Genomic DNA, 26515 nt, shown 5'->3' on the forward strand with positions numbered 1-26515 from the left:
CATTCATCCATTGTCTATAGCCACTTATTCTCGTAGGGTTATTGGAACTGGTGTTTATTTCCAGAGTTTATTAGGAAAAATGCAGGGTATACCCTGGACACGAAACTTTTGAGAGACCAATACTCTGATATTGGTAAACATACATATTTTTGTACTTTTGAATTACCTGGAGAGAACCCATAGGGTCTATGTAGACAGACCCCAGGCGTTGTTTGAACCCAGGACCTCAGCGCTAACATCTAATGTCCTACATCAATAGATTTTCAAAGACGAACAAAGGATCCCCTTCTCTTACAAACACTCGATTATCATACTCAATAATGAAAAACACATAACTCTGTTGTTTTTATTATTTTTTTGACAACAATCAACTGGTAACAAGACAGACACTTGGATAAGCTGTTTCTAGCACACACCATTCACCGTTTCTTTCGCTGTTTCAGTCCAGTCTTGTGTCGTTTTCCAAAGCTATCATTGTAATTCCATGACTCCACAAAATTCACAATTCGCTTATTTGCTCTGTCCAGTCCATATTCAGTCACTTCCCTGTGACTTGCGCACACAAGCTTCCCCCCCCCCCCCTACTAAGCGGACTGGAGTGCCCTGATATGGTCAGACAGCTGCTCTGCTCTCACAGAAGAAACCGTAAATCTCCATAAAGCTGGACAAAGCAGCTCATAAAAGCACAGAATTGGTGTTTCCAGCCTTTTTTTCCCTACTGACTGGTGTTAAAGCTGTGCCCTACCAAGCACAAAAGCAGGACAATGCAGGGGGGGGGCAGAGGACACAGCAACCTGAAGTGGGCCATTAAGATGCATGAAAGTGTAGCTCAGGATTCAAATAAGAAACAAAACCAGCACATCAGTCGGGTTTCAATAAGATGTCATTTTTATTGCACATTCCTGTTTGGTCTTGCAACGACCTTTCACCTTTTGAACTTTGTGAGACTTGGGTCTCTGACCAAACGCTCGACCCAGGAGTGGGACAAAGACGCTCAGAGTAACTGATCGCAGGTCAGATTCCCTTCAGAGGTTTGAATTGAAGCACAGGGAGTCCGTTCTGAGCCCGGATCTGTTACTAAGGGTGGGTTCTGTCCAGGCTGCGTTGACTGCATTACACTCGGGCCAAATCAGTGTATAGATTAGGACCAATGGGGAGGGGGCAGGAATGACATTCCAGTGGGGGACAAGGAACAGGAGCGAGGGGAGGTGTCGCACTCCCACAACACCTCCTTTTTATAATCCGGAGTCTTTGCTCCCTGAAACCACCTCCCCAACGAAGACGCACCTTCCCCCCCATCGCACAATTACATAAGCTATCATTTTTTTTTTTTGTTGTTTACTTTTTTTTTTGTTGCTTCTCCTTTTCCAGTGACAATTCCTGCAACATGCTTCAAATCGTCGTTTTGGCAAACCACAAATAAATTATAACACAAACATTCATATAAACACAATGTGACAATTTTCAGAACATTGAGAAAGAAAGAGAAAGTCCGTACGGTACAGGACTCAAAAAAAAAAAAAAAGAAGAAGAAAAGAAACAAAATATTAATATAAATAAAAAAAGAAAAGAAACGAGAAGCATTTGCATTTTTTGTTTTCTCTTGTTTTTCTTGCTTTTCTTGGAAAAACGATATACAGTAGCTAGCTACCAATCACGTATCACATGCAGATATATTACAAATAGTCAGTTCACCCAGTTAGTTTCTGCAAACTACCAGCCTAAACTATGTCACAAAAAAAAAAGAAAAAAAAGAGGTTTCTCTTGGAACCAGCGAACACTCAGCTTTTGAGATATTTTGTCGTAACGATTATTCAGATTACAGTTTTCTCTGATGACGGAACCTGAAATGACGAGCCAAACTCATAAATAGCACGAACACGCTTTCAAACATGATCACATACCAGATGGTGGGTCGCTGTCTCTGCCTCTGTTGTCATTTTTGAAAACATTTTGTATCTTCGACGACGACGACGGGAACGTGGCCTGCTTATTTGCTCACAGGTATTTGTTATGGATTTATAGCGAACGTACCCCCTAGCTACATGTTCCTGAGAGGGAAAGCCCGCTCGGGGATAACGAACAGGCCCTCCCTCGCTCCTCTGGCAGGACGGGGAGAGGAGAGTGACGATATGTCAGCGCCGAGCGGGAGTCTTGATCTCCTCCATCCTCGCTGCTCTTTTCTAATGACGCTCTGCGGAAATGTCAGACCAATTAGCAGCGCTTCCTGTGACATTTACTTGGCGCGCAGCAAAACAAACCGGACCAGGAGGCTGATGAACGATAGCGTTGCTGTACGCTTGGATTTCTGACTTCGACAAACTCCTTTAAAAAAAAAGGTTGGAACTCCTAGAACTGAGTGCAACATGGCGGAGCAAATAATACCTGTCGCTCAGCCGCTCGGCGAAGCCACCTGACATTTTCCCAAGAGCAGCCGGGCGGTGATCGTGAAGCGTGCACGGTTCCCTCCTTTTCCCCCGCCGTTCCTCCTCCCGTCCCCGTCCTGCATTTCTCCCTCCTGCATCGATCAGGAGTTCTCTGAAGCGTTCATTCGTTTACAGCCGCACTCCGGCTCCCATTTCCAGGGGTCGGCGCCACCGTCGAGGTCAAACGTGTGTGTGTGTCGGGCGCTAAACGTCTTTATTTTCTGCTAAAATTACACGGAGGTTTTGAGAGACATACGGTTACAACTCCACGCGTGTTTAAAGTAATGACACGGAGCGCGGTTTAGCTGAAGGAATAGCACTTCCCTGCAGGTAACGGTGTCATCCACAGCCACGCGCTTCATCGTTTAAAGGGTTGTCTCTTTGCAAGCGCGCGCACACTTGAGGGCCCGGCCCTTCAGCTGTACCATCTGGTATCTAAATCATGGGAATTATAGGCTTCTTGCTCTCCTGCGGACGGGCTAACGCGAGAGCAGAGCGAGCGAGAAAGAAAGAAGGTGACTGACTGTCATTCTGTTTATCATACAGGGTCTCTCTGCATAAAGCAACATGTGATTTTTTTTTTTTTTGTTTGTTTTTTTAATCCAGCTGCGCCACACTGAGCTCTAAGTTTAGCCACAAGAGAAGGAAAGAGAGAGAGAGAGAAAGAGAGAGAGAAAAAGCGAGTTAAAGAAGAAAGAGTTAAGAGCACAGCTCCATGTAAATTACAATCTTTATGTTGCATTGAACCGTGAGCAAACGGCACAGTCGAAAGCAAGGGAGAGAAAAAAAAAGAAAAAGAAAAACGAAAGAGGGAATGAGTGCGTATAAATGCCAGTGCGCTGCCCTACTATTAAACATTAACAGCCTCATTTGTATTTAAACGACCCGAGAGCTACACAAATGGTTGGATGTAGCCGGTCCAAGTACTAAAGAGAGGACTAGCGTGAAAGATGAGTCTCTTTCGTTCAGTAGTCTTTTGCATGGGTGGAGAAAAAGTTCGCGTATCCGATGTGTCCGACTGCACGTACAATGGTGTGTGCTGGGGAAAAAAAAAAAAAGAAAGCAAAAAAAAACAACCCCCAACAATAAATAAATCCGGTGGTAGTGACGCACATTCCCAGCTGATTTCTCGTGAAGTGACACATTCATACACAAACGCCTCTCCTCGCTCTTCCGCCTTGTTCCGGACCAGGGGAAAGATTCCCTGGGCAAGAAGGTCAAAAAGAAAAAACAAAAACAAAAAAAAATCTCGCTTCTCTAGTCGAGAGGTGGCAATAATGATGGAAACAAAAACCGAACAAAAAAGATCTTGAGCGACACAGCCAGAAGTGACGATGAGATATTTTTGAGTTAGCGTGGTGTGTTGTTTTTTTTCTAAAGGAGGCTAGCTTGTGTGTTTTTTTTCTTCTTCTTCTTTTTCTTCTACGGCTAGCACAGGGGTTGGAGGGACGGCAGCTGGACACTCAACCGTCGGAAATGGGCGGGGACACCCAGCCGTACTTCTCGTGGGTCTTCACCAGCGACTTGAAGGTTGCCTCGGCTTCTTTACGACTGAAAGCTTTCTTGGACTTTCCTGCTTTCCTGCAGATACGGCCCTGTATAAGACAGAGATAAAGAAGGAGAGACGTTAGGGAAGTGCGGCGTAAGAAAGATTTTGCAAATAAATACCCAGATGTGTTTTCTTAAGTTCTCTAGTATATCAAGAATCTAGTATGATGGTCTAGACATACTTGTACTTTCTATTTCCTCAACATGGTGGTACCCAGCCTTCCTTTAGTGGTATTCAGAAGAATTGTGGGTATTTGTTTGGGTAAACCTGAATAATATGACTACCAATGTGGTGTTTCATTAACCTCTGAAGTCGAAGCATTTATTTGGGAATGACATCGGACTCAATTTAAAGATTCAGAAACTAGTTGGATTTTCTAATTATGGAAGCCATTGACTGGGGTAACTGCTGTTAGCAATAAAAGCATAAATCCAATCTGTTTCTCTACCGTCTATGTTTTTCCAAACACAGTAACAGCATGTTCTTTAAAGGGTGCAGTAAAGAGCTATGTGTGAGAGATTTCATGTAATACATACAGCCAAAAGGGCCAAAATCAGCTTTTTCATAGCAACTACCACTATCGCTTTTAGATGCAGTGCAGCCATGTTGGATTATGAGGTCAGGGTTGGTGTACATTTGCTGACTTTGTAACACAAAATTTTACAACTTCTTGGGGACGTTCTAGTAATTTTTGCAACTACCCTTCCAACTGCTGAGTAAAAACGAAAAGCACAATTTAACCAAATCCGACAACTAATCAAGTAGTGCAGATGGAAGACAACTATTGTTTTAGTTTTTTTTTTTTTTTTTTTTGCCTGTTATTTTCATAACACAACAAGCCAAATGTCCATTAAAATGGCGCTACTTTGAAAACCCGGTATTGTGGCGGAAGAACCACTATTCTGATCTAAGCAAGTTTTACAAGGTTTTCCTTCATTCCTGGTCACCTAAAATGTCATTGCTTTGTCACATACTTATAAAACCATAATCCATGCTGTAGTTTATGATTTCAGAAGTGCTCCTCCTCAAAGGTCATTTTAAAAAAAAAGGTAAAAAAAAAAAAGGAAAATATATTTTGGTAGCAACAACCACTTTGTTGCAACAGCAAACTCTAAATGACCTTATATTTTAAGATTTTTTGATTTTTTGATTTACAACATTTTGAAGGTAAAAGTGGCACTGCGGAAAATCAAAGCCGTACCCTCTGCATTTGGTAGCTGCATTCTGCATTTTAGTATGCTGGCTGTTAAAAACGAGACACTTTCATGCAATCTGTGTCTTTGTGTATCAGTATTGTAAAGAATTCCTATTAAGCATAAAATAAGCCAGCTCACATTTGAGGTATAGCCAGTATTTCAAGATTTCATAAAATGAGTATAATACTAAATAGGAATCTCAAATCAGGTATAAAGCTCAGCACAGTAACAGTAATTTTCTTAAAGTCTACGCTCCCCGATGATTGGACATGTGAATATGCACAACTGAGAGGTAACTTTTAATTATTGTGATTGGTTGTGTTGGCCCCTGATGGCGTGGTACCCTGGAGGGAGAGCCATGTTTCACGATTAAAAAAATTAAAAAATCCTTCAACACTGTTAATAAATAAGAAACCCCCAATTTTGAAATAAATTTTCATCCTGAGTGAGAAAACCTGATCTTCAGCCAAAACAAACAAACAAAAAAAACTATAGACTTTAGAAGTTTCGACACTCTTTCACAGCTAAAACTTTTGCCCATGTGGGGTTTAATGAATGCGGATGGGGTTTTCTCCTGAGACCTGCAGTTGCTCCGGGGCCACAGGATCGATGCCGATTTAAATTTAAAGCTGTTACTTGAAGATTTTATCGCTGTGCTTAAGGATTATTGTCATTATTGATTACCAGGCAAATCATTTGAATTTAAAACAGATTATCTGTCCATCTTAACATGTCCGAAAGCGACAAAATAATCCTGACGCCCCAATAATCAGGGAGGTCTTCAGATGCCTGACTCACTCTGCAATGGTCCAAAGAACAAGGACATGCAGGCTACGGCTACATTACGATGACAGGGAACAAGCTCCCTGTGTGCAGCAAACGTGATCACCCAAGTTTTAAAGGTTTGATGTATTCACTATGTATCTACAGCGTAGAAAGAAATACATATAAGGGAAAGCCATTGAATGACAAAGGTGTGTCCAAACTTTTGGCTGGTAGTGTACAACACATTATAGGTCTGGGCGATGTGGAGCAACAAAGATAATAGCTCTATATCTTATAGGCTGGATGCCCATATACAATATTTATCCCGTTATATTTTTCTTTTCATAAAGTAATTATAAAAGGACGACTCCACATCTTTGAACAAGGTGAGAAACAGCTGAAAAATAACCAGCGTTCTTCTCATTAGATTCTTTCCATCCGAGTTCCTCGAAGTAGACTCAGATATCGGTGCTTCTGTACGGTCACCGCTGATTAATGCCACTGTATGTAAACACGGACCGGTTAAAAGGAAGCAGAAACTCGCTTGTTTTAGTGACGTATAATCACACAGATTGAAAAATGTTTTTTTTTTTAAAGAAAGAAAAACAAACTATCTGCTAGAACAAAGAGCAGCTTGTGTCAAAACATTGCCATTCGATAGCCGCGCGTTGTCAGTCGCAGAGAAAGATGGCTCCTTTGTTTGGCGGTGTTGTCAAACTCCTACTGGTAATACAGACCAGATTTACAAAGCTAACAAAAAACAAAAACAAAAAAAAAACACGCAGCCCACGCATAAACATTGATGAAGTTAATGGTGAATGCGCTGCCGCGGGGGAGATGTTGAGGGAACGAGTGGCCTGGACACAGATTAATGTTTAAAAGCAGAGAAAGAGCTTTTAAGACGTCAGCTTCAATCAGAAGAGAAAACATACCCTGTAGGACGCAGGGCGAAGAGGAGAGAAGCGAAGACGAGAGGACGCGGCTGCGATAAATCATGAAGAAGCCATACGTATGGCGGAATGTGCACAAATGACTCCTTCCTGCTCGCTGGGTGCAAAAAGCAACGCAACACTCAACTGATACATTTTCACCTAGGCAACCGGACTCTTCCTCGCACGGGGCTAATAATATACGTGGGAAATGATGGTGATGGTGGTGATGGTGGGGGATATGATTCTAGCTGAATGATAAAAACGGCTTTTTTCTGGTATTATCAGCAGTGCTAAGTCTTCCCTGAAGAGGGATGCGTAGGAGGGTGAAGAGAAAAGGAGACAGCCGTCTTTGTGCTGCTAGGAGACATCTATGGCCATGACAACAAAGCGGTGATTCATACCAGTGGCTGTAGTTTTTCCATGCATTAAAACCACCTTAAAAACTTAGCAGACCTAAAAAAAAAAAAAAAAAAAAACTCCTACATTTCTGCAGATCTCTGCCCACTGGTGATGCTTCAAATGGGCAGACATTTAGCATATCGTTGACACAGTAAGCTGCAAGATATGTTGATTTTTTTTTCTCTTTTGTCTGTAAGTAAATCTGGAGCACTGCATCATTTCTGTTCACCGAGCATGTTTTCTTGGCAGAGGAGCGTAACCAATACTAATGAAATTTCCTCGGAGGTTAGGTCCTCTGCATGCTGCAGTGCAGTGCAGTGCAGAGCAGAGCAGCAGCCCTGTATCACACCACACATCATCGCCCACTCCTGTCCTGTCGTGTTCAGGAGTCAGAACATCGTTCTAAAGCCATACAAAAGGATGCAAGAGGTTTCACTATAAATATATATTGATATATATCTATATATAGATATATCTATAGATATATCTATATCTATCTATCTATCTATCTATCTATCTATCTATATATATATATATATATATATATATATATATATATAATATATATATATATAATATATATAATATATATCTATCTCTCTCTCTCTATATATATACACACACACATCTATATATATCTATACATATATCTATATCTATATCTATACATCTATATCTATCTATATCTATCTATCTATCTATCTATATATATATATATATATATATATATATATATATATATATATATATATATATATATATATATATATCTATATATATCTATATATCTATATATATATATATATATATATATATATATATATATATATATATATATATTTGGAATTAGCTTTGCTGGATTGTTGCTGGGCTGCTCAGGAGACTGATTTTAATCTAATATTTATCTTTGAAGCATGTACTACCGGACAGCTTTGAACCAGAACCAAGACGTCTAACAGATGGAGACAGCATGCTGCACAGGTTGCTCCAAAGCTTCCCGATGACCCATATTCTATTCGCCGAAGAGAGAAGAGTTAAAATGACGTAAAATGCTTTTTGAAATGATTTTCTGTTGCCTGAACGTAGGTTTTGAGTCCAGAGTCAATAAAACGGCATGTTTGCCCGGTATTAAAGATGATCCGAGAACATGCACAGATCAAATCAGAAACAGTGTCTTCACCACGTAACTTGTGGTTCAGAGATTCTGAAGCCGTGACTCCTAAACGTTGACACCTAACCCTGACGTTAAGCACAAACTACATTCAGGAGTTGTTGAATTGTTTATTAGTTGCAGCTGTGAACTCAGTGACTCTAACTTGGAAAGGTTTTCCTTTGCACATGCACCAACCAGAAAGAAGAGGTGGTGCTCACAGCTGAGAGGTTTGGTGAAAGACAGCTGGTTATGTAGCATTGTCGGCTCTCCTGCATATAAAGCTGCACAATGAAGCGATGGTCAGTGTTTTTCCTTACATATGAAAGGTTATAAGTCTGAATTTCAGCTTTGGTTTCAGAGGTATTTTTTTTTTTACAGGTTTCTCTGTTTTCATGGGCAGAAAATGCTAAAAATATTTAAGGGGCATCCATGAGGATAGTATCATGCTACAAACTTGTTTTAATCTTTTGGTTTGGCGTTTACATGGAAAACGGAATTTTAGGAGCACCGAAATTTTGCTTTTCAGAAATGAGTTCTAGAGGAAATAAAACCAACAACAAACAACAAAATTCAACAGATAACCAATACCAAAAACCTCGAATCCTGAGCATGTCAGCGCTCCTCGCCCATTTCTGGGCCTTCTTAAACAAATGTTGTCAACAAGTCCTCAGATCTAAATAAAAAAAAGTCTAAAAAAGTCTAGTATTTGATCCATATCCTCTGAGCTGAAGGTGATATCATAGTATATATAAAACAATAATTATTAGTTTAAAGGGATTCTATATATTTTTATATACTTTATTGATCCCAGAGGACATTGTTATTTTTAGGGAGCAGTGGGCTGCCACTGTGAGGCCCCCAGGGAGCGTTCCAGGATCTAGGGGTCTTGCTCAGGCCCCCAGATTGGCCGTCTGTGGAACATGAACCCGGGAACTTTCAGCCTCTTCATGACACAAGCCCCCTCTTCTAACCTCTAGACCTCCACTCCCCCAACTAATAGCTACAGCGATAGCTTTAAAATAGTCCCTAAATGCTTCAAAATGTACTTTAAATTAGTCCGTTCTAAGCTTATTTACAGTGCCATCATTTATTTCGGTAATCTGCTTAAGAGGTTTGAACAGCTTAATATTTTAATAAACCCTTTCTTTCTTAAACTTTCTCACTTTGAGTGTAATCCCGATATGTTCATTAATTTCTGGTTGTATTTAAATTAAAATAAGCAAGACCTGCTAAAAAAGGCAGTTATAAGTAAGTCATATATTTCTACTGATTTCACATAAAGAAAAAAAAAACATAAATACAACTGGTTTGCTTACCACTGCGTCTACCTACTCGCCTGTCTGTCTGTTTTCAGCAGTTTATAAGGTGGGTGAACACTGACCCAAGAGCTTCAAAGCGTAGCATTTCTGTTTATGTAAATTTGATTTAAAGACTTTATATCGATGCTGCAATGAGATACTATAGGAAAACGTTGCATTGCCCTCGGACAGAGCACCAGTGTGTCCTGATCTGCTACCGCCCGGCTATTTTGGGCTAAAAGCTACGCAGCGGATAAAAGGGGATGAGGTGCTAACAGAATGATCTGGAGATTAGGGCTGCAGTTTCCATTCTCGTAGCGACGGTGGCCTCGTTTCACAGCGGGGCTTAGAGATGCTCACACATATCCCGGCCAAACTTGCCTCGGCGCCGAGCTTGGGCCTATTATCTCTCCGGTTAGACGGTGCATCAAGGCCAGTCGCCTCGTTTTTATGCGGCGTTTGATTTATTAAATGAAACGCGGCGAACGCTCGCGGCAGAAGATCGGTGAGTAATCTCACTGCGGACGGTAGCGTGATGTCTGAAGCCTATTAGCGCTGCGATGACAAACAGTAGAGATTTTAGGCCGTTTGTTTTGGAAAAATGAACGTATGACTCACTGGGTGACTCACTCAGACAGACATTATATTGCAGTGCCGCTCAGGGGACTTGCTTTCAGTTCCTCTATTTCATAAAGCCACAATATAGGACATCCAATTCTTTTGCGAATGACCAACCCGAACTTCCTTTATAATGCTAGAGAGCACCTGGGATTGAAATGTTCTATGCAAATTAATCATAAACCTAAAATGATGGCCCACTTCCCCATATCATCACCATCATTAATTATTATTATTATTATTATGACCATTGTCAAAGATCTACACTAGTGTCGAACCTGAGCATTAAGTTTTCATTAACCAAATCCCTAGTTGCATCGACGTTGTGCTGTACAGAGTCAAGTCTGTGGTTAGACAGACTTTGACTTGCCAAGCTAACAAAAAAGCCAAGAAACTGTCTCTGCGTCCTAAACAAAATTCAACAAAATCACAGAGAGTTTGAAGGGGATCCCAAGAAATTCAGTGGGGAAACGTTGTGTGTGTTTGTCTGCGCCAGTGCGTGTTGTGATTCAGCGAGTGCCCCCGGGCCGACGCTGCGCCATGGCGGTGTTTATCCTCATCAGCTGAGCGCTCGCTCATTGAGAGGGACACACTCTAGTGTGGAGTGGCTGTTGGGTAATCGTGTGAACGGAGATCAGTCAATGGGCAGAGCGGGGAAGGCCCCAGTGCATGTTGGGAGGCAGCGCTTAGGGTCGGGGGTTGTGTGGGGGTGATTGCGTAACGCGGACATGTGCTCCTAGGGATCGATGCCATCAAGAGGTCAGTAAGGAGAGCCCCCATGGGGCATGTTGCGGGCTCATTCAAATGGTGAACAGCTGTTTCCTTTTAAATACGTTGGAGACTCTTTACTAGTATGTGAGGCAAAAGTGTTGAAAGGGGCATCAGAAATACAATGTTTGAAGAAATCAATTTCTATTTCAACCTCTCCAAGGAGATGATGCTTTTTCCTACGAAAACTGCCTTCATGGCTGAATTGGATGCTTTCTGGGTTAAAAGAAAAGCCCCAATGCTGACATGAAAAGGCAAATCCTCATGGAATTAAGTCTGTGACTGAGTGTAACATTTTTTAAGGCAATCAAGGTTGGCCATTTGTTAAAAACTTCCATTTCAGTCACGTCCAACTTGGTCCCGCTTGGTTGTCCAGTTTGATGAACCCCTCAGAGCTTTACTAAAAGACCCTATCTGCTGCTTCCTGATAAAGTATTCTTATTTATCTCTGTTCAGTCAAAAACACTACAGCAGCCATTGGGCAAGAGGTGGGGTATACCCAGGACACGTCACCAGTCCATTACAGGTTGACAGAGACAAACAGCCAAGCACCTAAGAGTAGCCACATTCCTGAAAGGAATTTAGTGAAAAAAATGACCTAAAAATCACGACTTTGGACTGTGGGATGAAGCCAGAGTAGAACCAGAAAGTACCTATACATTAACAGAAAGAACTCCATTCAGAAAATGGCCCAGACAGGTCTTCGAACCCAGGACCCTCTTGCTGTAAGGCAACAATGCTACCAAATTTAACCCCTAAATCATTATAATAAAATATTAGGACAAAATATTGAGGCTGTAGTTTCAGACAATGGTTTTTGACATATATGAGCGACCATTCTATCACTTCAACTATGCTGTAAATACTGGATGGCTGCTATGTAATAAATATATGTTTGTGGATGGTTCCAGCTATGCCCTCAGTATAGCCTTCCTATGCATTTGAAACTGCAGCACACATAATTTGATCACTTGCTAAACCAGGCTATCAATTTTTTATCACTTACCAGAAAAGTCTGTAGCATGAACACCATAACTATGGGATGCCATATTCACTGCTATAGCCATATGAGCACTATGTATTTTACGCAATTGCCACTAAGTACAATGCTATAATTAATCTCATGCTAAGCCATTCAAACACTCTGTCTGCACTGGTGAAGATTTACAAACCACGGTATGATGATTAATTGGAGTTGTTAAACTAAAGGCATTCTGAACTGTTTTCTAATCAATTTAGCTAATAATTATTTGGCCACTTCATGGCACTGGTCTGTGAAGAGTATTAAACTTCCATCCTGTGATGGTCAGAGGGGATCGTAACATAATGAAAACAACGATACAAGTCTGTGACGTCACCACAAACCTAATGTACCCTGTCTGGATGCAGTAGAACCCTCAATGCTACCCCTTCATCGCAATACAAACAAAATGTACAAAACGGGAGCACATTAATAGCGACACATACTTATACATACCAGCATCTGTGGTAGCATAAGAAATAGTGCAACAGCTGAATTAACATAATTTCTGTTGATAATTTTCGTCTGAGCACCAAGCAATTAATACGCCTGTCTGACATTTCCCCGAGTCGGCGGTTTGGCGTTAAATATGCGCTACTTGAGAACTCTATTAGGATCAGTCGGTGGCAAAGTGTAAAAAGAGAGGGGAGCCAGTCGCACACTGTATCAAATTAACTATCGTGCAACACCATACGCGGGTTTATTGTTGAACACTTCTGCCTTCACAACAACGCAGCGGTACAGATCAGATTACCAAACAGGATTCTGGTGGGAAGGCTGCGCTGGTGCTCTCCAGGCCGTCGGTGTCTTCCTCCCGCACACCACTGGGGGGGGGGGGGGGGGGGGGGGGGGGGGGTTAGGGGTTTGGTTTACCCATTCACAGGGGACATAATAACTGCGTCCCTAACAGGAAGCCAGACACCTGTCCACATACATCCGCGTGTGCAGCCGTGTCTGTCTGCATGTGACGAGGCCGGGTTGACTCTCAGCTCAGCACAGTGTCACCGCATGTATCCTCTCATACTAAAAATAGGCAGGAAGCTCCTAAACAGGCCGCATCACCATCGTCACATGGAACCTGCGGCCAAGGGCGGATAAATATATCCTGTGTATCTATATCTATATATATATATATATAGATAGCCCTGTGTGCTGGCCCGAAGTGATGCATGGGATGCAAAAACAGTGCTCTGGATAATCAGGACACAGCACATCCAAGTGCTGATGTAGACGCGTCAACATAGAGATAAACGAATGCGCACGCGGCAATAATTAATCAATATTGTTTCCATTAGCAAAGCAGACAAGGAAGACGCTGCACCATAATTAGTGAAGGCTGCACAGAGCTGCTTGCTCATCTCAAGCAGCAAATCAGGATGAACACACACACACTTCCCTCAGTCTCTCTGAAGCGGGAAGTTTATTTATTCATTTATTTTTGCACGACCTCTCTTAGACACACGTGCTTTATAACCACGGATGACTCTGGAATAATATTGTGTTATGTCACCAAAGCTCTGTGGGCTGGAGGGAGGGGAGAATGGGAGGGTTTCCGTGACACTTTACGTAAGGTCTGACTCTGGGGCGCCGTACAGCGCATGTCAAAATAGCTGGAGAGTCAGAACTGAGAGAGAGAGAGAGAGATAGAGAGAGAGAGAGAGAGAGAGAGCAGACTCGGCAGATGAAACGATGGGAACATTTTGCAAAAACATGTCTGTTTTAAATCACGACGTGCTTTGAGCGCATGCGTGCTTGCCTAGAACGGCAGAGCGGCTGCTGTGAGCTGCGGGTATGGATGTGAACACCAGATTTGGCCAGATTGCATAATCCAGTCAGCCTAAATCACCGAGGACATCTGTGGTCTATACCTGCTGCTGTCTGTACACCTCCATCTGTCTCCCCATCCATCATCACGTGTTGATTCCTCCTGAGGAACAATGCGGCGGTGACTGCACACACTCTGAGGGCCGTGTTAAAGAAGCGCGGGCAGATGTTCCCCGTGTCACAGCAGCGGGTCTCTGCCGTCAAACGCTGCTGATTTATGGAGGCGATGAGACGAGAAGCGCCACACGACCGCGGAGGAGAGCCAGCGTGGAGGAGAGAGGATGCTCCGCGTGAAATGGCTGCCTTAAAGTCACAGAAATTCAATATGTTCTACTGTCTTGGCTTGGGGGAGAAATAAGGACTGAGCGGCGTAGCAATCGTAGATAATAAACTGTTGTGTTGAACATGGTACGCTATAAAAAATTAAAAACAACAACACTCCCATAGTCTTAGGAGTCAAGCCATTTGATCAGTTTGAAGTGCAAATGTAAGATCAAATGCCATTCAAGGCTAAAAACTACACCTCTGATCGCTGGTGCCAATAGGTATGGGCTAACAGCAATGCTTATTAACTCAGTTATCATTAAAAGATGCTTCTGTTTCTCTCTCTCTCTCTTTGATCCCGATATATCTCAGGTGTGTAAAAATAAAACTAGGTATGCAAGCAAAATTTTGATATAAATTCTGCCCCCTTGAACAAAATATACATCGAAGCTATAAAACGATGCCGTGTTTGGGTAAAAAAAAATGACAGTTTTAGATTTGTGTGTGCTGCTAAATGGCTAAATAAGCATTTTCTAACCTATCAAATGAGCTGCTTCTTGGTGCATGCTGGTAAATTTACCCCCTTGCCTGGTTGGAACTGGCTTATTTGGATAATGATCTGGTATGTGAGGTTTCACGGCAAAAAGGGAGCTATAAAAGTAAGTAAATGTTTCTTGAAATTAGTGTATTTATCCTCTATTTAAGCAAGTTTATATGGCCGGCCAATGGAATACGATGTTTGGTCTTAAAATAGGGACAACTCATCTCCATCATCTTATTTGTAGTTGCAGCATATCTATTATCTATTATCACATGTTGGGGGTAAAACTACTCATTCCATTGGCAGATAATCTTAATTACCAGCTTAAATCAAGGATAAATACCTTAATTTCATAAAAATGTAACTTACTTTTAGCACCCCTTTTGCAGTGTTTGTACTCCCAACCACCAAGGTGACCTTTTGTACTCGCTTTGGCAGCTGGCAAACTAAAGGGACTTTCTTTGATCTTCCCATCATCTACTGGAAGAAAAAATATGCTTTTATAAATGCTGTAAATATGGTCTACCAGCAATAGGTCACTCAGAGTTAATTTGGTTGGTCCTAATCTGAGAAATTTCACAACAGTCGACTGAACTATATGGCGATCCGAACCGCAAAACGTGGAAATAGGCACTATTCACGTTTCCAGAAGAGACTAAATTCAATAATCTGTGAGACTGGAACATCTGATGACTGTTTATCAGTCTAATTCATGAAAAATAAACTGACAGTGTTACAAAATAGTGGAATATAGTTATATATGAAGATAGTTATTACAAAATAGTCATTTACCACCACAAACTGGAAGTAGGAAGGGATGAAAATGGCAACCAGAGGATACAAAATTGACGAAGGAAGGGGCAAACTGACCCCGAGGCATTTTTAGAATATACTGTAGGTGCTTGAAGACATGAACTAAGAAAGCACTTGTTTCCGTTTCTTCTGAATGTTGACATTCCGCACTAACGATGTAGCCTAATATAACCCTTGAAATGTTGTTATGCCTTTTGGTTTCACAGTGCCTCCCCAACATCATTGGTAGTCCGCATGCGTTCACGTCTTACAAAACAGCTTGGATGTGCTCCATGGCCAAGAAGGGATTCTATTCAGGGAAGCTTCAAGAGTTTTTTTTTTTTTTTCCTTTTTTTTAACGGGTGACCAGTTGGGGCCAATGATAACCTGGGTGGCAGAACAAGCTGTCGTCACAAAGTGTCATCACAGGGTAAGAGGGCAGGGCTGGGAAAGCTTGATCTGTTCCTTTTAAGTGATTTATCAGCATTTAATGACATTGCAGTTTTGATCATTTGGTCTATTTCTCGCCTATTTTTCAGGTGGGAAACAGTGCCCTCTACTGATCTGAGTCAATTCCTACCCACTATAAAGACTTTTCGGTTAAGGTGGTCCTTGCCCCCCCCACATTGCCCTACTTGGTGTCTAAAAAACAAAAACCCAAACCAGTAGATTTATGCACGAATTTCAAACTAAATTTACTGAACCAAGTTCCACTAAAGCATCATATATATATATATATATATATATATATATATATATATATATATATATATATATATATATATATATATATATATATAATAAACAAATGAATAATCACCAGATTGTCAGTACCCCCCATCCCAACCCGGCCAGATGGGGGCCATAGGTGGGCTGGGGACAAAACACAGAACACTACAAAGTTAGATAAATTATAATCAAGATGTAAAAATAGGCACTCAAATAACTCAAAATCCTGTTAAAAATAAAAACCGCTTCATACTATCTGGCTGAGGGTGGCCAGCAAATTCCTAGGGTTTGCCATTGACCCCTCCAGTGCCCCACTTTGGTGGGGAACTGGATTATATTGTGTTTATTCTGTGTTTAAGCAATATTTTACGCATGGACTCCTAATCAAATTGCCCACATCCAGCGCCCGTCGTGCGTAATAACGCGTGTTCTAGAGATGACTAATGTATCAGATGGCCGCCCAAGCTCTGAGCAGCAACCCTCTCACCTGTCCTTTTACAAGGCTGGCAGCAAACTGCCTCATGACCGCCTCCACCGTGTAGGCGCTGGACCACCCGCGGGGGGTCAACAGCTCCATGCAGATGGCCCCGCCGTCCAGCACGTAGCCGTTCTCCAGCCGGGGCGTCAGGACCCGCATGAACGGCGGCGAGAAGGGGAAATTGTCGGGGAAGGTGACGTTGAGCAGGATGAACTCGGTGCTGGTCTCCTTCATGTCCTGCCACAGCGCCGAGTCCTTGTCCACCTGGTGCAGCTTGACGTTCCAGTCGAACAGGTTGTCCTCCACCAGCTCCACCGTGATGAAGTTGTCCCCTAACCTCCGGATCTCCTGCAGCTCCTTCATCAGCCGCCGCGTCCGCACCTGGGTGCAGTGCTGCCGGTGAGGCGCCAGCGGCGGCACGGACGAGGCGCTGGGGGCTTTGCTCCCGCCTCCCCCCGTCTGCTGCTTCTCCTTCGCCTCCTTGCCCTGCTTGTCTTTGCCGGTCGGCTTGTCCTTGCCTTGCTGGTCCAGCTTCCTCGCCTTGATCTCCGGGGTGCTCAGCAGGTTGGTCTCGTTGGCGGTTTGACAGTGCTTGTTGGCGTTGTTCTTCTGGTTCCCCTTGGTCCCCTTTAGCGAGCCCTGGTGGTGCTTCGGATCCTCCGTGTCCCGGTCGTGCAGACGGATCAGACCGATCTTCCGCAGTAAGGTGGCCATCGTTTGCGCAGACTTCTGCCTCTCCACTGATCGCCCCCTGCTCAGGGGCGAGACTCACTCCTTTCGAGCCAGGCGCAACCTTTATGGATCAGAAACCTTTTTTTTTTTTTGTTTTCCTCTGCAAACCCTCTCTCTTTTATACCGCAGTCCACCCCCTCTCCGTTAGCTGCAGCCTCTGGATGAGCGCACGACCGACCGGAGAGCCTGGGCCGTGTGCGTCTCAGCGCATCGTCTCCACACGGTTCATCTGTGGGCAGAAGAAACACCGAAAAGACAAATAAATACGGGCGTGCGTTCACATTCGGCGGGGACAAGATGACAAACGTGTCAAGCAGGTCATCCGATCTAACCCCCCCCCCCCCCCCCCCCCCCCCCACCACACACACACACACACTTCATAAATAGCGATCGGGCATTATGACTGCAGTTGTTTCATGATAGGACGATGCGTTCCGCAGAAGCAATTAGGTGATAATACATTTCTTCAGGAGGGTGTACGCTTCATCGTCCGCGCGTACAACAGGAAAATCTAAGGGAAATTATGTAATGGTAACACGAAGGCGAACGCGCATAAAAAAAAAAATATTATACAGACAATAAAATGTCAGCATAGCGTTCATTTTAAAAGGACGAAGGGCCAACATGGGGGGAAAGAATCTACGCTTCCCTACGCCTATACCTTTGACAGATCCGCAGGCCTGTCATCTAATAAAGTCTAATAATCAATGTTTCAGAAACCAGTCGTCCGCATCCGAGCCCTTCCTTTCAATAGCTGCCTTGACAGGCAGAGCAGCCCGGCGGCTGGGAAATCTGAGGTTACCGAGGTCTGCTGAAATTCAGGAAAATGCGTGGAGCCCCGCGTCCGGTCCAGTCCCGCCGCACCGGACAGCGATCCCGTGCGTGTCTGTCCGCGTGAAGAGAGGAAAAATAAAAAGGCTCCACCATCCAGTGGACCTGCCGTCGGTGAGAGCTGCAGTGATGAAGAGGAAGAGGAGGAAGAGGAGGAGGTAGAAAGAGAGGGATGAAGAGGAGGAGGAAGAGGAGGAACTGTGATGTGTGTGTGATGCAGCTGCAGCGGCTCCTGCTTTAATGCAGCCGAGGATGAACCAGCCCCCCCAGTAAATCCCTCTCCGCTCCTCTCCCCAGCCGGGTATGCGCTCACCGGCGGAGCGCTGCTTTTCAAAATAAAAGTCATGGCCGGCCGTGCTGCACAGCCTGATGTGATGAAACTAATTGGAATCAAGCCTGGTTGTATAATAATAATAATAATAATAATAATAATAATAATAATAATAATAATAATAATAATAATAATAATAATAATAATAATAAAGCTTGAAGTTGACTAGTCTTCACACTACCTAATTTAGTTTACCTAATACCTTACTAAGTCTGCTGCTGCTCCTGGGGAAACAACATTTTAAAAAGACCAAATGGGCTAACCCCTAACCAAACACTGACTACTTTTTCCGAAATGCATTATTTTTATTTCAAGTATTGAATACATCCCCAAACAAGGGGACAACAACAACAACAATCTCCTTGAAATAACCTGACAAGCCAGAGCAGATTGATAATGTGTACCTCTCTCCATCCTGCAAATTATCAATCTGTGTCTGCTTTCATCCAATCCATTCTTAGAAAAGAGGGACTTGCAGTAGAACTTTCTGAGCTGATTGGGTGAAGCGACCCCTAGTGTCTGCATACTAAAGGCTACTTTAAGCCAATCACGGTATCAATTGAAAATGTCGTAAGCAGCAGACGCCATGAGAAAGCACAACAAGTTACGCTGGTAAAGGCGCTTCTTGCTGTTCTTCTGTCAAAGAAGAAATCATGGATTCTTACAAAACAGATGTTAGCAGCAGCTACGCGTGCGTCCTCCTGTGCTGCCATGTTGGTTCTGCTGTGGGCTCGGCAGCGATTGCTTTCATCACAGCTGTATGTCCCGCCTTAAACCATAATACTGCAACGCGATTGGCCCGGTCCGTTTTGGTACGGTCTCGCACGGTTTAGGCGGGAGCGGGACACGATATGTTCTCGTGATTTGTGAACGCACAAATACAGCCGAGAATTCAGTTTACATGCAAAGTTATTCTTGAAAAGCCCCTATTTATGTACCCCCGGATACAATGTTTGGCTTACGATTGTGTGTTGTTCTATATGGCTTGTGAACAGACTGTTGTTGTGTATATCTATTACTTCTCATTACAAGTTTTGAAAAAAAAAGAAAGTGATACAGCTCCCCGTATCTAGCTTTGCTGTCGGCAAAAGCCTGGAATTTGATTTAAGTATTTTCTGGGGTTGGTCGCTCTGTCTGTCTGTCTGCTATGCCTTTAGTCTTTTAATGTGGATCCTAGCTAAGTCAGTCCCAGTGTACTTTGGGAGAAAAAAGCAAGGTGTACGACAGCAAGCTGTTAGGTTAATTGGCCTCTCTAAATTCACCCTAGGTGTGAGTGTGTGCATGAATGGTTGTTTTTCCTGTTTGTCTCTGTGTTGCCCTGCGATAGACTGGCGACCTGACCAGGGTGTACCCCGCCTCTCGCCCATTGACAGCTGGAGATAGGCACCAGCAACCCCAACAGGGATAAGCGAAGTAGACAATGGATGGACGACAGCAAGGATCTGCAATATTCTGGAGCTTAGCAAGAAGCAGAAGTGATTCTGAAGCCAGTTTTCAGTCTCACTTGTACATTGTTGTTGTTTTTTTTTAATAGAAGCAAATTAGACTTTCCTTTGGAGATCATGGCCAGTTTTAACCAACTCAACTTGAACCACCTGTTCACTTGAAATAGGCAAATGTCAATTTCTGTCTGTTTGTTTCAGTCTATGGGGACATCATGCAAAACACTTTGGTATCTTTCTAACTTTATCTTAATCTTAATGACTAGGTCTACTTTTACTTTCAAAGGGCTTAGATGTGTACTTTATAGAACAAACTTCCCCGGAAACATGTGGCACATTACATGACCTCGCTGACCTAAATGTTAACATGAAATGTAAAACCCCATTATAAAACCAGATTTTATAGAAGAGAAAATGAAAGTAGGTTGAAAACTGCTGTAGTTTTGAAACTGGAACTTTTTAAAAGTATAGTATAGTATACACAGAAAACTTTCCAGCCCGAAACACCAGACTACTATAATTACAGCGCGTAAACGGCTTCCAAGCTGAAAGTAGAATATTCTACTTTCTTTATCCATTTATTCTGGCATGAAGTGTATCTGTCCCAAATCCAGCTAAACAAACAAGAAAAAAGATGGAAATGAAAACATGGTATTTTATAGTACAATATGATTTTTTTTAGATTTTTGTAACTTCACAATTGTTTAAAAAGTTTTACAACAAGGAAGGGAACGTGGGAATGTTTGTCGTGTGTTTCCAAACAGGTGAGAAGCTACAAAGGCAAAGACCAAACATCTAATAGAATCTGTAAAACGTTCAAATTCTTCACTAATGTTAACTTATCTGTACTCGGAGGCTAAATTACTTTTTAAGGTTGAATAATTTGAATAATTCACAACTTTAATCTCCACTGCAACAGCCTCGTTCACGGAGAGCCTACCTTCTCTCAAGCGGCACGACACATTGCGACACAATACGGCAACATTTCACCGCTGGTTTCCAAGGTAACACCATTGAGTCGACAGGCGACTCTCGGCAGCGACTGGCTGCTCGCGGACCGTAAAGTGGAGCGGCGCTCTTTGCTGTCGTGAGTAGGCGGCTCGCGGTAAACAAGGATAATTTAGGGAAGAGGTTTCCGGCGCCTCGTAGTTTGTACCTATTTATTCGGTTAACATATATATAAAAAAACGGTCTAAATGGCTGAAAAGTTTGATAACCTCGAGGAGCATCTGGAGAAATTCATCGAGAACATCCGGCAGCTGGGAATCATCGTCAGCGACTTCCAGCCGAGCAGCCAGGCGGTCCTTAACCAGAAACTGTGAGTTAGGCTTTTATCGGCTGCATGTAGAGATTGCCCCACGGTAGAAAGCGCCATGCTAAGCTGCTCTGTGCCGATCTCCTCAGGAACTTCATGATATCTGGGCTACAAGACATCGACAAGTGCCAGAAGCAGCTTCACGACATCAACGTCCCCCTGGAGGTGTTTGAGTGAGTCCTGCGGCCGGATGGCAGCTTGCTACAGATGAGCTTCCCTTTTTGCTCGAATAATTGTTTTGTCCCCCCTTTTTGGTATCCCACAGTTAAGCGCTGATGGTTACTGTCAGGCCACGCCGAACTCCCTTAATTAATTAGTCGATTTGAGATCGCTATCAGTTTTTGGCGTGTTTCTGTGTATCTGGTGGGATGTAAATATATTGTTGACATCCGATGGTTGTAACTAAAGATTCGGCGTGCACACACACTGAAAACATCTGTTTGGACATAGATTGAGAAACTCAAACCTAGACCTCAGTGATGTGAGGCAGGCAGGAGGTGGACATTTAGTTTGTGCTTTATCTGTATCTCGTCTCCTCATGGTCTGATGTGTGACCCTGTGTTTCAAAGATACATCGACCAAGGCCGAAACCCTCAGCTGTACACCAAGGAATGTCTGGAGAGGGCCTTGGCCAGGAACGAGCAGGTCAAAGGGAAGATAGACACCATGACGGTAAGAGGTCATAGCAGGGACTCTGACAATACAAATTAAATCTACAATGGTGTGGAATTTGACTTTGATTTTTTCCAGATCTTGATAGGTATGGGAAATATTTGTATTGCATTTATTCCCCATCCTGTTCTCTAAAAGTTGCATCCATCCACCCATTTGTCATCCGTCTGTCCTCCGCAGATCTGCACGATCCATAAATAAAGGCTGTAGAAGCATCCACCGTGAGGTTATAGTTAACATTTTATATTTAAACTAAAAAAACAAGCTAGAAAAGGACTGAAATTCTGGAAATTTGAGTCTAGAAAAGAATGCAGAAATGTGTAGGATTCCTGTAACCAGAGTAGCTGTCCCAGTAAAAAAACACACTAATAGTTCTCATAATCCCAGTTGTATTGTTAACGGAGCCCTTTGTTACTGTCTGCATGAATTCTAGTTAAGAATTTTAATAGATCTGTTGTTTTTTTGAGGGGGAGGGGTTGTTAAAATAACTAAAAACAGTTGGGTGCAAAAATAAATAACATTCATCAAAACATAACAGTTTTTTTTCCACGCTTCGATTTTGGCAGATTATGTGTTTCAGGCCCTTTTGAAGTCTAAACTTCTGTGCGTTGTGATGTCTTGTTCTGAAAAGTCAGCATAGATAAAGATGGCAGAAACAGCAAAGAAAGGCCCACCTGGTGGGTACGATTCAACACATGCTCAATGATAAACATCCCACTGGACATGTGGCACCATTGGGTACCTGAACAAAATCGTACATAAAACAGTCCAAATCGCAAAGCTGCAAACATATTAAAGAGGTGAAATGACCAGCGGCCGTGGTAACAGCAAGGTTTAGGATTCAAAATGATCTTTGTTTCTTTTGTGTAGTTCTCTGAGAGCAAGACCTGGATCAAAAACCTGATGGTGTCTGTAAATAACAAATCTGTTCAGCCACCTGAAATTCAAATGATCTGATAGCCACTAATGCAGGAAGAGATAAACATTTATTGAGTGTGTTTCATCAAAACTGTAATAAATATACAGGATCATTCAGTATCTGCACTAAACTGTAAGCAAAGTCATACAACAGAGATAACTTGGTCTCTTATTAATCCTCACAGTTTAGTCATTTTCCAATTTATTATTTTTGTCATATATTTCTGTATTTGTGTCTTTTTATTCAGTTTAATTTTTTTTTAGTTTTTTGGAGATTAAGATGCGCAATATTGTGAATTTTTCTCACAAAACAACTGTGGCCAAGTATCCAGCCAGAATTACGGCAGGGCTTTGTTGACAGCTATTAGAAAAAAGCGTGTCGCTGGGAGGCCATCCGCTTAGCTAACGTTAACCAAAAGCTACTTGTGTAATATTATCCCTGGATGGATTGGAGAAATCCCAAAACTGTAGTTGTTCAAAAATGATGAAATCTGTAAAATCCTAAAAGGAATCTGACATTCCTGACTCTTGAGTGGATGAGCCATCACCTTCTATAATAACTCCCTGACAGAATGAGTCACAGCAACATTTAATTTCCCGTTGGGATGAATAAAGTATTTTTGAAGCGAATTGAATGTAAATGTCATTGTAAAATCGTTGTAAAATCAGGAGAAATTATAGGTTACTCTCAATTCAAAGTGCCAACTCAGAACACGTCGTCTTAAGGCTAACCAAGAAAAAAAAAAAAAAAAAAAAAAGGATAAATCCCAACCTTTTATGTCGCTGTCTTCTCTTGCACTGCAGAAATTCAAGAGCCTCTTGATTTCCGAGCTCAGCAAAGTTTTCCCAGAGGAAATGGCCAAGTACAAAGAGAAGCGTGGAGAAGATGGGCCTTCCTAGTGCCTGCAGCACAGAAGCCCCCCGGACCATCAACCTGTGACCCCCCCTCCTGTATGAATGGAGCTGAGGCAGGCTGCCAGAGGCGTGTGATAACTGCTTATTAATGCTCCTAAATATTGTGCGGCTGTTGCTGATGGATGTCCTGATGGTGAAGGTAGCATGCTGGAGCAGCCCCTTTATCTGTGCCAGTCAAAAATCGTTCTTATTGCAGAAACATTACTTTTCTTAATGCCCTGGGTTTGTTGTAAGGGTGTGTGAGTTTTCCCTCATTCAGCTCTGAGTTCTGCAGCAAGAAATGTTTCAAGGCTCATTATTATTATTATTATTAGGAAATAGTCAGGTGCACAACTGTATATTTATGGCTGTATTTTTTTATAATGCTTCCTTATCTTTGCGCAAAATCATAGGATTTTGTATCAAGATCAGGTTTCCCACGGCCGTCGGTGACCGAAGGGAAATATTTTACGACGACAATTTTGTGCCTCAAGAGTACGATCTTTTTTTTTGTTTTGTTTATATTGTAATGTTTGTTAATAAATCTGTTTTTCTATGACAAAACAGAGTTGTATTTTTTTTAAGTATAAATGGAAATACGCTGCTTTAAAAATAAATGGTAGATTGCTGCGTTTTTATGCATGGCTACATATCCCTCTGCAGCCTTGTAACATGGCCTTTAGATGACGTGAACCCTGCCTTTTAATCAAAAGTGCGTCCAATATTAAAACGCTTCGTTTTGTGATGTCATCCTAGCAAAATGGTGAAAGGGGTTCATTTAGGTAACCTGGCAACGTCTCAGAAACAGGAAAGGCTATCAAAAGAGCTTCTATAAGAGGTTTCTTTTCTTTTACTTGAGATGCAGACAAAGCAGTTTAGCAGATGTAAATGCATTCAAGCTAAATGTACTGGATTTTTTAATTACACTTTTTTTTATGGCAGCAGCCTTTAGGAAAACATCTTAATAGAACTAGTATAAATTACAGCTTGAATATATGTAGAAGAATTGAACTTGAGATGCCAGAGAAAGAGCTGGAATGACTGTCATCTGGTTATATGAAGCTAAGAGTAATGCTGTGATGCCCTTCCCCTACCTGTTGCTGTGCGCTGCTGCTTAGCTGGCTGAAAGAAGGTCCCCACACTTACCTCGTTTCACAGAGGCAAAATCCACTTTATGGAAATAAATTATGATTTTTCTAGCATCAAACCCGATCAACCATACCTCATAATATAGAAAAACAAAAGCACATCGATAAAATCTAAATCATATTGATAAGTATCAAAAAATTCAAAACTTATATTTTAAGTCCAGCCCTGTCCATTTTATGCTGGTTCTTAGCGACCTATTTTTAGATACAGAACACACAAACACTGAATTCAAACTCAACCCTTTAATCAAACAACTTTTTACCACAACTGCAAGTTTTTAAAAAATGAAAAAGAAAGCGTGCTCTCTGACCTCTTTGAAGGGGGCGGAGCGTTCCTGGGTCTTGGTTTGCGATTGGCTGGGAGGATGCAATGACTGTAATATTAACCTACATGATAGGCTAGAATGCAAAAGGAAGGAAAATTGTTATATTGAACTTTTTATTGACCCTTTTTTCTATCGCTATACGTCTATCGATCGATATATATTGTTATTGAATTATCGTCCAGCACTACCTCTTATTAAGGGTAACATGGTTATAGCTACCATTAGCATTTAGACTTAGACAAACTTTGTCATTTTGTATGCAAAGTGCATACAAAATGACATTTTGTTGCATACAGTTTACGACAATTGTAATGAGATTGCAATTGAAATAAAATAACATTACAATATAAAGTGCAGCCACGATAAAAATGTAACAGTGCAGGACAAAAGCAGTTAAAAAAAAGTGTGCAGAAGAATGTTCAACTATGTTTATAGTGCAAAGATAATGGTGCAAAAAGGCATTAAACATGCTATGTATATTTCTATATATTAACATCAAAGTAACAAATGTAGATGACATAACTTATTTTAGCAGCAGCAATAGGAACAGCCTTTATGTCAGTGTAAATAGTGTGATACCTATTTTTACTAAAGGTTATACTGGGAGAATACTGGCCCATGTCTACACGATGGGGCCAAATCCTATTCTTTTTACACTTCCCATTTTAAGTTTTATTCAAGCTCTTTTTAAAACCTCTGCCTTCTTTATCAGAAAACAGGATCGCTGGCTGTGTAGATTCTTTGGGAAATATCCTCGACGCTGTCAAACAAAAAAGCCACTGTCCCCTGCACAGATCTGCCTTTGTACCGGTGACGTCTGTTGGGGGATCATTCGGCTCAGGTAGCGTCTTGCGTGAAACCGTATCCGGCCTGCAAAAGTCTGCAGCGCTGAAACGCAGAGGGACAGACGACCAAAAGATAGACGAGGCTGCGTCATCCCGCAGGTAACGACCCAGTGTGCCTCCACCTCCAGGGATTAACCACAGCGTCACCTTCACCTGATCCCCGAGGCTTGATACTCAGACAGGAGGAGGAGGAGGAGGAGGAAGGAAATGAGCCCTGTCATTGGCTGTTTATGTGCATTGCCCCTTTTTTTACATTCCAGCCACAAACCTTGCATTTGATTGCGTTTGACTGTGTTCATCCAACGCAG

At 42.2% G+C, this 26515-nt stretch overlaps 2 protein-coding genes across 2 annotated transcripts; one reads left to right on the forward strand and one right to left on the reverse strand.

The window, feature by feature from the left end:
- Positions 1–332: 332 nt before the first annotated feature.
- On the reverse strand, positions 333–18610 carry ube2ql1 (ubiquitin-conjugating enzyme E2Q family-like 1). Its single transcript, XM_012870932.3, has 3 exons — positions 18288–18610; positions 16763–17714; positions 333–4021 (listed from the first exon to the last, which is right to left on the reverse strand). Exons 2-3 carry the CDS (start codon positions 17465–17467, stop codon positions 3890–3892), a joined length of 837 nt encoding a protein of 278 aa, XP_012726386.1. The 5' UTR covers positions 17468–17714; positions 18288–18610; the 3' UTR covers positions 333–3889.
- A 2386-nt stretch (positions 18611–20996) lies between these two features.
- Positions 20997–24452, forward strand: med10 (mediator complex subunit 10). The gene is made up of 4 exons (XM_012870935.3): positions 20997–21407; positions 21494–21577; positions 21974–22076; positions 23799–24452. Exons 1-4 carry the CDS (start codon positions 21286–21288, stop codon positions 23892–23894), a joined length of 405 nt encoding a protein of 134 aa, XP_012726389.1. The 5' UTR covers positions 20997–21285; the 3' UTR covers positions 23895–24452.
- Positions 24453–26515: the final 2063 nt, after the last annotated feature.

Source organism: Fundulus heteroclitus, unplaced genomic scaffold, assembly GCF_011125445.2.
Source record: "Fundulus heteroclitus isolate FHET01 unplaced genomic scaffold, MU-UCD_Fhet_4.1 scaffold_2.2, whole genome shotgun sequence".
In the NCBI taxonomy this organism is placed as follows: domain Eukaryota; kingdom Metazoa; phylum Chordata; class Actinopteri; order Cyprinodontiformes; family Fundulidae; genus Fundulus; species Fundulus heteroclitus.